Source organism: Haliotis cracherodii, unplaced genomic scaffold, assembly GCF_022045235.1.
Source record: "Haliotis cracherodii isolate W230 unplaced genomic scaffold, xgHalCrac1.p SCAF_9, whole genome shotgun sequence".
Classification (NCBI taxonomy): domain Eukaryota; kingdom Metazoa; phylum Mollusca; class Gastropoda; order Lepetellida; family Haliotidae; genus Haliotis; species Haliotis cracherodii.
This window is the reverse complement of record NW_027266343.1, coordinates 25,854,830-25,868,210: the sequence shown is the minus strand read 5'-3', so window position 1 is coordinate 25,868,210 and position 13,381 is coordinate 25,854,830. Positions and strand designations below refer to the sequence as shown.

At 38.5% G+C, this 13,381-nt stretch overlaps 1 protein-coding gene across 1 annotated transcript in view; it reads right to left on the bottom strand.

Moving 5' to 3' along the window:
* LOC139453352 (uncharacterized) overlaps positions 1–13,381 on the bottom strand; it is a 318,833-nt gene that overhangs the window by 258,699 nt on the left and 46,753 nt on the right. Inside the window, exons 20-28 of the mRNA XM_071235025.1 lie at positions 12,928–13,020; positions 9,677–10,090; positions 8,017–8,093; positions 7,847–7,910; positions 6,542–6,748; positions 6,260–6,371; positions 5,035–5,140; positions 2,612–2,769; positions 2,013–2,131 (exon numbers count right to left, since the gene is read on the bottom strand). Of these exons, the coding sequence (XP_071091126.1) occupies positions 2,013–2,131; positions 2,612–2,769; positions 5,035–5,140; positions 6,260–6,371; positions 6,542–6,748; positions 7,847–7,910; positions 8,017–8,093; positions 9,677–10,090; positions 12,928–13,020 (1,350 nt within the window). The remainder of the gene's footprint in view (positions 1–2,012; positions 2,132–2,611; positions 2,770–5,034; positions 5,141–6,259; positions 6,372–6,541; positions 6,749–7,846; positions 7,911–8,016; positions 8,094–9,676; positions 10,091–12,927; positions 13,021–13,381) is intronic.

Below are 13,381 nucleotides of genomic sequence, written 5' to 3'. Positions count from 1 at the left end.
ATTTCATCATTTTATAGAATTTGTGATAATAACTAATAACGTATACAGTTTCAATTTCTATATTTGTATTGGAATGGTTTGGTTCCTGATGGACCATACTATATTAAAGTATATTCTCGTTATCCACAGCAAATCCTCACCAAGTGAGCAGAGCTTCAGTGGACCAGCTCTATACATAGCAAAGTTATGCTCCTTTTTCTTTGAGCGTGTCTGTACCTCTCTATTGTCTTTTGTCAATTTTCTTCATTTATAGCAAATTATTCTTCGTTTCAAATGTATGATGTTATACATAAGCATACAAATCCATTCAATAGATCATCGTGTCTTTAAAATATTTAGCAGTATTTTGTTTGCTGAAAATTTTTTAAATGAAATGTTTGTTGCACAGTACTTTTCTTATTAGTGTACGATGAACAGTGGCAAAATTTGCTGTATTTTTTTTCACATTCCTGTGTAATTCATGGTTAGAGGTACACTCAGTGCCACACAAGTGCAATTCCTATAGAGAGTTCACTTTTCAGACCTTATGAAAATGTGTGTCAGAAAAATAACTCCGCATCCACAGGGTTATATAGATTATCACGCTTGTGTGTTTTGGGATGGTAAATATCCTGTATTAAGAATAACAGTTGTCTTTAGCGAGCCCTGGGGAAGATATTTTTCATCCCAAAACACACAAGGGTGATAACCTCTTTATCATATTATGTCAGCCTTAAATTGTTTCTTTTGAAAAACTTTCTTCTTATCTCTCACAAACATTGCTAAACAATGCAAATGTTCCTGGAATTTGCACATTAATATACATTACGTCAGAAGGTAAGTAATGTGTCAGTCAAACAGTGACAAGAGTCAATATAGTTCCAACTGAAACTTGTTTCCTAGACAGTGACGAAAGTACATATAGGTAAACTAACAATTGCCTATACGTATTGTTTCAACTTGCCTTTGGCAACCATACATTTCTCTGCTCTCTAGAGTAACTGCCCTTTATCAAAGGGAAGCTCTAATCCTAACCCCAGTCTATGTGATGTCACACCTGTTTAAAGTCTGCCTGGCCTGTCATAACATTACAAAGTGCAGTCAGATGTACACACAGCAACAAAATGAAAAATGGTAACGTATTTCAACCAAATACAACTGTTTTAATTTTGGGAAAAGGTCTCAAGCCACAGAGGTCTTTAAGCACAGAAATAGAAACTCATCTCGCTAGGCTAGTGTCCTCACTAAATTGTTTCACCGTTAATATCTCCAAAGTTGCCCAAACTTGTAAAATGCTTCAACTTCGTCCCGGTTAGACACTGTTTTTGGTATCTTAGACTTTTGTTTTGATAACTATAAATCAGCCCAGTAGTGACTCCAGATTCTTTTGGTTAATCCTGAATCAATCGTCGATTGACAAGGGCAGCGCCATGTTTGTTTATAAACTCTGAAGGTAGTACCCACCTGACCTTTCACATTTGACTCTCTATCCGTATATGATCCCAACACATTTTTATCTGTTGGCTTTATCCTACCAAGAAACCAACCCATTATATGACCAAATCACTTATCTTCATCACTATTGACAGTGATTCATAAACACATGCTTCTGATATAGTCAGAACTGTACAATCGACAGCGATATTCATAATTGTGGAAAGTGTTTTGTTGCTTTTATTATTGTTCCAATATTTATAGTGTATACAACAAAAGTGAATTTCAAACAAGGATTTCTGCCATAATCATCCAAAATTTTGTTTTTTTATGGTTTATGTATGTCTTAAACAGAGGAGCATTTTGTGTTGAATATTGTTTTGGTCAGTAGGTTTAGTTGGAAAAATACATGATTAATCAATTAAAGCCAATTTAATTTTACTTAATTTTAAATTTACTATTTGTACAGTAACTTGCACATGTAATAACTTCTGTCAGATAAAGCTTTGTTCTTTTGACCTGTTTGCACCTGCAGAGCAAATAAATTCATTCATGATTAGTGTTTAAAATACTTTTTAATGGAACCATCTATTTATTACCTTGATATCATCTGCACCCCTAGTGTACTGGAACTCTTCGTACACAAAGGATGACCTGGTCTTCAGACACTTGGTGGGGTACACAGAATCACGCACAAGCTGATCTGTTATATCTTGGCCTAGAAAATACTTTCCATCTTGGGACAACATATTTCATGCTGCAAATTTCCTCTACAGTCTATACATAGTAGTTACACAATTACTTCAAGAAACACAAAGGCAAATGTTAAAATGTTTAATCAATATCATCTACACATCATCATGTTCTTTTTAATCTTGAGAAAAAAGCTTAGTGTTTAATACTTTTAATGAACATGAACTCTGTTACAGTTCCACATAGCCTACGAAAGTATATGCTGTGTGAGACCTTTCTGGAAAATGCTAAAACAGTTCACTCAAATGAAGAATATGATCCCTTTGCATGTCATAGACATGTTGGTTTCATATTAATGGTATAAATTTGTTTGTTGCTCCTAGACCATGTGATTACTCAGCAAAACATTCTGTAGGATTTCTGTAAGATAACGGATAGACAGACAACTGACACTTCTGACCAAGTGAGATAAAACATTTTAAACTCTGATCAGCTTGGCTCTTACCTGTTACATCACTGGGGCATGGAGTCAGGTCATTTCCCTTCTCACAGCTCTGGGGCATATCCTCTCGACAGTAGCAGTATGTTGGGAGCTCAGTCACCTCAATATTACTCTCTGACTCAGGACAGAAGCCTGTGTACAGACTATCCTTGTTGTCAACTCTGAAACAAAAAGACATCTCTTGTCCTTCACATCTGTGACACTGGTGATTCCATCTTTGATTGTTACAAGGGATGGCTGAAAAAATCCAAACCCCTCAGAGGGGATTATGTTTAAAAATAATTAGTAATCAACTCCATCAAGGCAGTCCATAGTTAGTATGATGGAGTTGATTGCTAATTATTTTTAAACATAATCCCCTCTGAGGTCCACATACTTCTGCCAGTGATGCTCAAGTGATCCAACTGGTGTGGAAGGTATCCTCCTGGTGCTGTAAAAAGGCCTCAACAACCAAAATGATATCTTCATTACATAATGCTTGCCAGACAGTTTTTTCTTTAAGTCTGGGGAAAGTTGGAAATCTGATGTGGAGCTAATTCTGGTGAATATGGAAGATTATAAATGAGTTCAAGCAACAGTCATGCACTGCAGCCATGGGGACAAGAGGGAAGGATAAGGAAACTTTAGATGTATCCACTGTCGTTTAGTTTCTGGCTGACAGTGGTCAACACGAGACTCATCCATGGTTACAAATTGCTTGCAGCATTTCTGTTCAGAAATCAGAGTGAGTGAGTGAGTTGGGTTAAATGCCGCTTTTAATTATATCACGGCGTGTCAGCTTAATGTGGGAGGAAAGCTCGAAGTGATGCAGGTCTTAGACGTTTACCACTTCGGTAAAACCCTCGAGCAGGGGTATGGTATCGGGGCAAACCGGGATTCGAACCCACAATCATAGGTTTCTTGCGTACCAAGGGACGCAACTCAACTGCACAGCGAATCGCGGCGCCTTAGACGACTGGGCCACCCGTGCCCCTCAGAAATCAGAAGCCTTGGAACCCAATGTGCTGAAACCTTTGTCATGTTCTCAACTTTCACATGAGGCATGCCTACTGTATTGGCTATGTGACATGTTTGTTTGTTGCTGAACGCCTCACTCAGCAATATTCCAACTATATGATGGCACTCTATAAATAATCCAGTGATGTAGAGACATCATGAGCATTGATCTGTGCAATTGGGATACGATTACATTCATCAACTAAGCCATCATGCCTGACCACCTGGTCCCGTTTGTAGCCTCTTATGAAAAGCATGGGTTGATGAAGACCAATTCTAACATGGATCTTCATGGGTTGTATGTGCCGTGTGGTGAGTTGAGAATCCTTCATAACCATATGTATTTATCAACATTTTCTTTAGGATTGCAAGGTGTGTTGGCAGGTCTTTTGTGAGCTGTCACTGTGAGAGTGATGGACCCTGAGCACAGAATTTTTAATGAGATCGGATATCCAAGAGTGGACCTGAGATAATAGTTGATATCTCTGGGTGAGTTGGCTAAGAGTTCCATGTATGTAGCTGCCGACCATGACATGGCAACCACCCAGGTAAAGGGAGGAAGGAGAACATGAGTACATGGTCCCAAAAGACATTTAAAAAATACTACCTCCGTAGTTTTTACACAAGAAGAGTACAACGTATATACAGTAAACTGTAAATTTGTTGATAACCTAATCTACTTTTGTACTGAATTTTAATACAAAAACGTGTGCTCAAATAATAGCAGGTGTTAGGCTGAGTACTCACAAGAAAGAAGTGATGTGCACATGTACTGGGGCATTTGGCATGACATGTGATATTCCTAACAACTGATTTTGATGGGTAGACAGTGAAGAGGACATCTGTTGAAAATCTAAAGATTTTTTAGTGTTCACCAAATTGTATAATAGAGATAGGTTATTCAAATGAATAATATGCTGCCTGATTGTGTATTTGGTTCCAATGCAGCCTCTAAGCATGGAAAGTATTGTACTTCATACATGGACACAGATAAGGGTGAAACTTCAGCCTTAGTAGGTTCAGAAGTTTTCAGCCATACCTCTTAAGTTGGATATCCAGAAATGTCAAGTTATCTAAGCCACATTAGATCATTTTTACATATGATATGGCTGAAGCCATCAGTATTTATTAACTTGTTACTCATCAAGAGACCAATCTAACACAAGGTTTAATCTAGTCATCTGACCAACTTCATTTGACTGGTTGATAGTGAGGAAGTGTCAATCAACTGATTTCACATTTGCTTCATCAATATTTGATAACATTTTACATTTGAAAAACAATGTCAACCTTTAAATTTGCTCATATGACCTTTCACCTACACATAAAAAACACATCCAGGAGCAAATAATTAACAAGACAGTTAATTGAGGCAGTTGGAAACCAATGGGCTTAAACAGATACACATACAAGAGTAAGTTAATACCAACCTCCACGTGATAGAGAAGTTGTCAGGTTTGATGTTCAGCGTTGACATGGTTCCATCTGGACTACGAAGGTCATCTGACTGATCATTGTTGTAATTTCCACACAAACCTACAAATATGTTTTACATTTTAGCAGCAATGTTCTTTATTCATTTGGTGTGATAGCTGCTCAAAACAGTTCTGTACATTTATTACTGTGCTGTATCTACAAAATGCAATTTTATGAACCATTCAAAGGTCATCAAACTGGTTGGAAGCAACATGCTTGTAATGTTTTGCTCTCATAAGCTGACCTTGTAAACAATGATATAGTAGTTGCATGATACTCATTCCTGAAAGTATTAAATTCAAAATCATATCTTCTCATATGCAATAAAAATTAAATATAGTTATCTAATTTGTATATTTTTTTATTCTGGTATTGTCCCTATATGCACTCATATGCTATTATAATGTGGTAAAATTTAGCCACCTGTAGCTGTGTCGCCAAGTATTCTCATACCATGGTTCTGCTGCTACAGCTCTGTGATATTCCCCTCATTGTATTCAGTACCTGTTTGTACATCAGGTTGTCTTATCTTTCTTATCTTTTTCACTACAATAATGGAATACAGAGCTTTATGTCAGGTTGAGGAAAACTATGCCTTCCCATCATATTCTATCTTATCAGATAAACTTGCTACTTTTCCCGTAAATCCGTAGCTCATGGAGACTTGAAATATACAAGGTGTGTATTAGGGTTGCGACGGGTACTCGAGTACCCGATAACAGGTCGGTTAGCCTAGGACTCGAGTCCAATTTTCAGGACTCAAGTACCCGTTCAGGGGAGATAACTCGTAAGTCACTTCAAAATGGACGACAAAGCGGACAAACGTTCAAATGTTTGGGCGTATTTTGACCTTGATGACTACGCAGGTAGTTTGACGAGTTCCATGAAAAAGCATCTAAGTTTTAAACACAAGAGCATTTACTTTGATATTCTGCGTCACTTGTGGTTTTAGGTAAGCCATGCAGGCTTTTAATAAAAAACATAATACCTTAGAATAGATCAATAGATGTTTGATGACCTTTTTTTCGCAAAAGCATTACAAACAAGTGGGACAACATTGAACAACGGGTACTCGAGTCTGGTTCGGGTATTGTCTGCCGGGTACTCGAGTTCAGTTTTCGTACCCGGTCGCAACACTAGTGTGTATAGTTCTTCACACTGTATAACTGTTGGTGGTACCTGTTGTTTTGTCGACATCAGCTGCTGAAGGTCTCAGCCATACATTGAGGAAGTTGTAACCAGGGATGATGCTGATGCCAACTCGTACTTCCATGCCTGTTGGATACTGTATCTGTCATGTGGAAAAACATGATTTCATAGCCGGAGAAATTAGAACTTGTAGTTGTGCTGTATATGAATATTCATCAAGAATGTACATTTGGCATAGTGTGTTATATATATGTACATTAGTTGGACTTAACATTCCCCATTCATCATTCAGGTGCAGGTGCTGAGACTTACTATATACATTCTGCCTTCATCCCTGCTGATGACTTGGAAGCCAGGCGTCATGGCACCATTCCTGAACACCTTCACTGTCACGGGGTAGGAGCTCTCAGTGGGAATGGCACCACCATAGTCAATCACAACCACATCATCCCCTGCTTTTGCAGCTACAGCTACTGTACAGGACATTCGGCCATGGCAGTCTCTCAGGAACACTTGGACCTGATGGCAGGAAAAAATATCTACCAGTGATCCTTCAAGGAATGATTGAGTTATTAAGTTTTAGTTTCAGCTTATTGTGGGAAAATTAGTAGTATTCACTACTTTGTGTCAGTTATCAGCAGATCATGACACAGTTAAGAGACATCTAATTTTAATGCACCCATTTCCCAAACCAACTTCAACTGGTAAGGGCATCTCTCATGTAGAAGAAAACTGGGTGACATACAAGATTTTGGTGTATTGACTTTGACAGAGGAAGGTATGACATCAGGAGTTAACATAACATGCACTGTAATGATCATTATAGGACCTTTGACCCCCAAATCATAACTTATTTCGTTGTCAGTTCAACCTGCATTATGTTTACATATGATCTATCTACATATTGCATTTGATTCCAGACAATACAGATTTGTTCTTGACAATATATGCATATGATACTTGACAAAATCAATTCTGATGAACAGGATTTAGATTACTGGCATATTTTGTGATTTCCATTTTATTCACATCCCACATCTTTGCAAAGAGATCTCGAGGAGATAATGATGCCTTATTTTGACATTTGTTTTTCAATATGAAACCTGGGACTGAATGTATTTATTACTTGCCACAATTTGTGACTGCTGTGTCTAAGACAATTTTTCACATGCATGTTTTGAATATTGACTAAAGAAATAATATAATCATTCTATTAACATGTGAATTTACTGGGACAATTTATGTCAATTTGAAATATGGGCATTTTGATCATGCCAAATATGGCTTTGAGGAAGAAAATCAACATACTAATGCCAATATTTTGGACTCTTTGATAAAGAGTGTATGTAATTGCAGTTTTGAAGTGGATCATGTGTTACATTTACACTGATAGGTCCATGGTCTCTACAATTGGACATTGTTTCAGTTATTAACATGTCCAGTACAAAAATATCAGGTGACAAAATGTGCTTGGGAAAACATTAAATATTTGACCATGAAGACAAAATATTTCTTTATGACATCATGCTGAAGTTATGAGGACGCATTAGAATAAATGTGAGCTGTATTTGAGAAACAATCCCAATATTTCAGTGATGGCTGAGAGTGTGTACTTACAGTGTAGGGCAGGTCTGTGTGCTGGTACAGAACAAATGGGCCGTGGAAATACATGTGGTAGTAGCTGAAACAGTCATGCAGAATGATACAAATGGAAATGAACAAAACCAGAAGGTAAACATATTCAAAATTATTTGTGTTGTCTTTCAAGAACACCTGAGCATACTTACAAGCCATCCAGTGTCGTAATGTGTGGATCGTTGACAACCATACACAGAGCACCATTGTCTGCATCCAGGATAGAGAGCTGAATCAAGGAGAAATATTTTGTCACTAAAGTCATAAATTAAGAGAAGGATATAGATTCAGACTGATCGTTACCAAAGATAGAGAATCACCTAGCAGCAGGAGAAACATTAACTGACAGTCACAGTGAGATCAGTAACAGACAGACAGACACTGATTCAAACAGACACAGTAACATATACACACATACATAGATAATAACAGACAGATACAGTAACAGACACTAACAGACACAAACATACAGTCACAGACAGACAGACAGACAGACAGAGATAGTAACAGAAGGATAAATACAGAGATAGTAACAGACACATACATAGACAGTAACATACACTAACAGGCAGACACTAACAGACAGTCACAAACAGACAGTCATAGACACATACTGAAACACTAACAGACAGTCACAGACACATACAGACACAGTAACAGACATACACATACAGGCACAAACACATACTGAAACACTAACAGACAGTCACAGACACATACATGCAGCCAAAAATAGACACAGGCACAGTAATAGACATTCACAGACACAAACATGCAGTAACAGACAGACAGGCACAGTAATAGACAGACACAGACACAAACATGCAGTAACAGACAGACAGGCACAGTAATAGACAGACACAGACACAAAGATGCAGTAACAGACAGACACAGTAACAGACAGTCACAGACACATGCATGCAGTAACAGACAGCCAGACACAGTAATAGACAGTCACAGACACAAACATGCAGTAACAGACAGACAGGCACAGTAATAGACAGACACAGACACAAAGATGCAGTAACAGACAGACACAGTAACAGACAGTCACAGACACATACATGCAGTAACAGACAGACACAGACACAGTAATAGACAGTCACAGACACAAATATGCAGTGACAGACAGACACAGTAACAGACAGTCACAGAGACATACATGCAGTAACAGACAGACGCAGACACAGTAATAGACAGTCACAGACACAAACATGCAGTAACAGACAGACACAGACACAGTATTAGACAGTCACAAACACAAACATGCAGTAACAGACAGACACAGACACAGTAATAGACAATCACAGACACATACAGACACAGTAATAGACAGTCACAGACACAAACATGCAGTGACAGACAGACACAGTAACAGACAGTCACAGAGACATACATGCAGTAACAGACAGACGCAGACACAGTAATAGACAGTCACAGACACAAACATGCAGTAACAGACAGACACAGACTCAGTAATAGACAATCACAGACACATACAGACACAGTAACAGACAGTCACAAACATAAACATGCAGTAACAGACAAACACAGTAACAGGCAGTCACAGAGACATACATGCAGTAACAGACAGATGCAGACACAGTAACAGACAGTCACAGACACAAACATGCAGTAACAGACAGACACAGACTCAGTAATAGACAATCACAGACACATACAGACACAGTAACAGACAGTCACAAACATAAACATGCAGTAACAGACAAACACAGTAACAGGCAGTCACAGAGACATACATGCAGTAACAGACAGACGCAGACACAGTAACAGACAGACAGAGCAACTGACCTGGGACTGGAGCAGTTGGGATGTTTGCTCCACCACAGAGCTAACCAGGTAGGAAGACATTATTGTCAGAGTTCTGTTATGGTCATTGTCATATTTGCTGTCAATTGTTGCCCGCACATTCAGTGAGTATTCTTTCTGCCAGTTATCTCCCCTGATCATAAGCCCACAAAGCGCTTGCTCCTCCTGATCAGAGAAGAGTCGGAATGCCATCTGGGGTATGAATTCACCAGTCAGACACTGGACTTCTGTATCATTATCAACTGATATGTCATAGCTGATGTGAATTTCACATTTATCAGTGTCATTAAGGGACATACCACGACACAGTACATATGGTGGAGCAGTAGCCTTTATTTGAATGGTCTTCCCTGGCTTTCCTTCAATCAAGGTCATTTCCTCAAGAGCATTTTCCATCTGAAAGATGAAATAAATTCATGCATAACCACCATGTTAATCTTCAACTTTTGTTTTCATTTATCAACCAACAAATGAAAAGTAAATTAACCTTGCTTGCATCTGATATCACAAAATAGTCTTCTCATTACAACAACCTTCCAAACCCAAATGGCAATATAGAAGTATATTAGTTTTGTTCAACTGAGAACCTCTGATTATGACAATTAGTTCATCCTACACACAACAGAGCTCTGCACAACCTCCTTTAACAAATACAATGGCTGGTCAAAGAGTTCTAAGCCTAACAAACAAAACCAACAATTGTGAAAGTGTTTTTAATTTTATTTTTCAACATAATCTCCCTGCTTTCAATACACTTCTCATATCGATAGTGGGGATGGGTATTGGAGGTTTAAAGTGCATCACAATCTTTTGCAATACAAGGCTGTATTGCATTACGTATCACGATATATTGTATACTCAGCAACAAAAGTTCTTTAGACACCAATATTTTAGTGTATTTTTCAAACAAGAAAAGTTTGCTTTTCAATATTGTAGTACATGTATGGAATCAAGTCACAAAAATGCAACTGCTACAGAAAAGCATACATTCTATGCAAAAGACCCATGCATTTCACTACCCAAGAATGGGTATAAAAACATGTGCGTTTACGGGTGCATCGTGTTGACAACAACCACTCAGAAAAGAACAAAATTACGCAATTATTCAACATTACGAAATGCCACGCCTGTCCGAAAATGAGCGTCTGAGAGCCATTGGTATGCTCGAAGCAGGATCGAGTCAATGTGATGTTGCAAGACAATTTAACGTCTACAGAAATGCCATTTGGTGTTTATGGCAACATTGGCAACAGACGAATGCAGTCAGAGACCATCCTTGGAGTGGCAGGCCACGCGTAACTAATAATCAACAAGACAACTGGATTCAAACAACACACCTACAAAATCGATTCCAGCCAGCAACGTAGACCTTTCTTAAAAGACTTCTCTATAAATGAAATATCATTACTTTTCTCTACATATCTATCAATGCTTGTTTAGTGCCACACAATCTCTTATCCAAGCCTGAAGTAGGTAGTGTGTCAAAGACATAATGGTATGGAGCTGAAGTCACAGTCATCATAAGTCACAGCTGACTCCCTGAAGACAATTGCTCTGGGTATGAAAGAACATTGAAACGTTGAAAAATAAGGTTGTAAGAGAGGCAGTACATCATCAACCACAAGAAACAATGCTCGGTTCACCTGACATTGTTTTTATGCAAATACCTTTCATACCAATGATCATCCTCTATATCTCCAAGGTTAACATTATTGAAAACCTACACAAACCCCTGGACCCATGCCGAGATATAGAGGACCACCAATGATATAATTGACTCTTACTGGAGAGACTCTTCTTTAAAGTTACATGAACCCAAATTTAATCCTGTGCACATAAAATATTTTACAGACTTTACAAAGATGCACCTATATTTAGAGTTAGTTTCTTTTCAAAGTCACGACAGACATTCAATCCCTCAGCAGTAATTGCAGAACAATTTAGAATACAATATATACTGAGTCAAATCAAAATCTTCACATGTTTAAAAGTAATCCCATATATGATATACAACGGACAAATGTATCAGAGAAGGTAATTTTTAAACATTCATGTCCAAAGAAGGATTTGAATTAACGGTGGTAACCATAATTTGTTCCAAGCACCTATGGTATTCGGTAAGAACATCAACAGTTTAAATCATAAGTCCCAAACACAAGAATCTGATGGCATACAAGTTCAGTAGCGAGTATGGCCACCATGTGCGTTGACAACTGCCACACAATGCCTCCGCATCGACCTTGTGATGCTTGTGAACACATGATTGGGAAGATGACGCCATTGTTGCTGCAAAATGGTGCCAAGATCTTGCAAATTCTGTGGTTGGTTCTGGAGAGTGCGCAGACTTCTGCCAAAAGCATCCCAGACGTGTTCGATGGGATTGAGGTCGGGAGACCTTGACGGCCAGTCCATGACGTTGACTCCCGCATTCTGAAGGAAATTCCTTGTCAAAATTGCTGTGTGGGATCTGGCATTGTCATGTTGGAAGATCAAACTGGGTCCATGTGCTGCCATAAAAGGCAGAAGTTCTAGTGCCAGTATCTGGTCACAGTAAGCAGCAGCGTTGAGGTTGCCACGGATGACAAGAAGCCCGGAACGTGCATTGCCACAGAAAGCACCCCACACCATGACACTTCCACCTCAAAATCTGTCAACTTCCTGTACACAACACTGGGCGTAACGTTCATGATGGCGCCTCCACACCCTTGCCCTACCTTCAGCAAATCGAAGATTAAATCAGGATTCATCACTGAAGACAACTTGATTCCAATTCCTCTGAGTCCATCGTAAGTGTCGCTGTGCCCACAATTGACGTTGACATCTGTGTAATTGAGTCAGAATCGCCCCATTTCAGACGGTTTCAAACAGTTTGCGCACTCATTTCTGGCTGATTTAGCCGTAAAAAATCGGTTACGGAGGTGACGGAAGACAATCTTTGATTGATTCACCTGCACAAAAACGGGTGTTATCTGAAGACAATACGTGGCCATTACTGTTTAAATACACAATAAGGGCCCACAATGATAACTGGTCAAAATGTTAAAATTTTATGATTGTGAAGTTTTTAATTTGGTTCAGTATATACATATATATTGCCAACGACTGGATTTGCTTGAAGAGTGTTTTACAGATGGATGGCTGACACACCTCTATCTGTTACTAAGTGTTGGGAGCGCTAGTTGGGAATAGTCAAATCATTGTTATTGATATTTGGAAAAATAGCGATACATTACCTTAATTTCTGCTGTGTACACATCTGAAACTGACAGCAGACCCCTTGTGTTCTCACAGTCGTCAGCATAGCAAGCACTCAGTGCAGCTGTAATCTGACAACACAGGTAGGAGAGTTCTCACATTCCTAACAGTTATTGTTTTGCTTGTAATAAGATAAGAACACTGTTCTTATTTCTTGTATATGTTAATGACATTGCAGATGAGTTTGATTGTATGACAAGACTCTTAGCTGATAATAAAGCGTTAAATGAACAGATACTAAATCTTTACTTAATGAAAGTAGATAATAGGACAAAATCCTGGCTTGAAGTGTTTATCAGACAACATGCATGGTTGAACTGAAATAAAAGCTAAACAAATTAATTATGAAGCAGCAAGTACTAATCACAGGACTCCCATGCTACTCAAGACAAAAAATAATATTTTTTTAATCATGACTTCAGACTTTAGCAT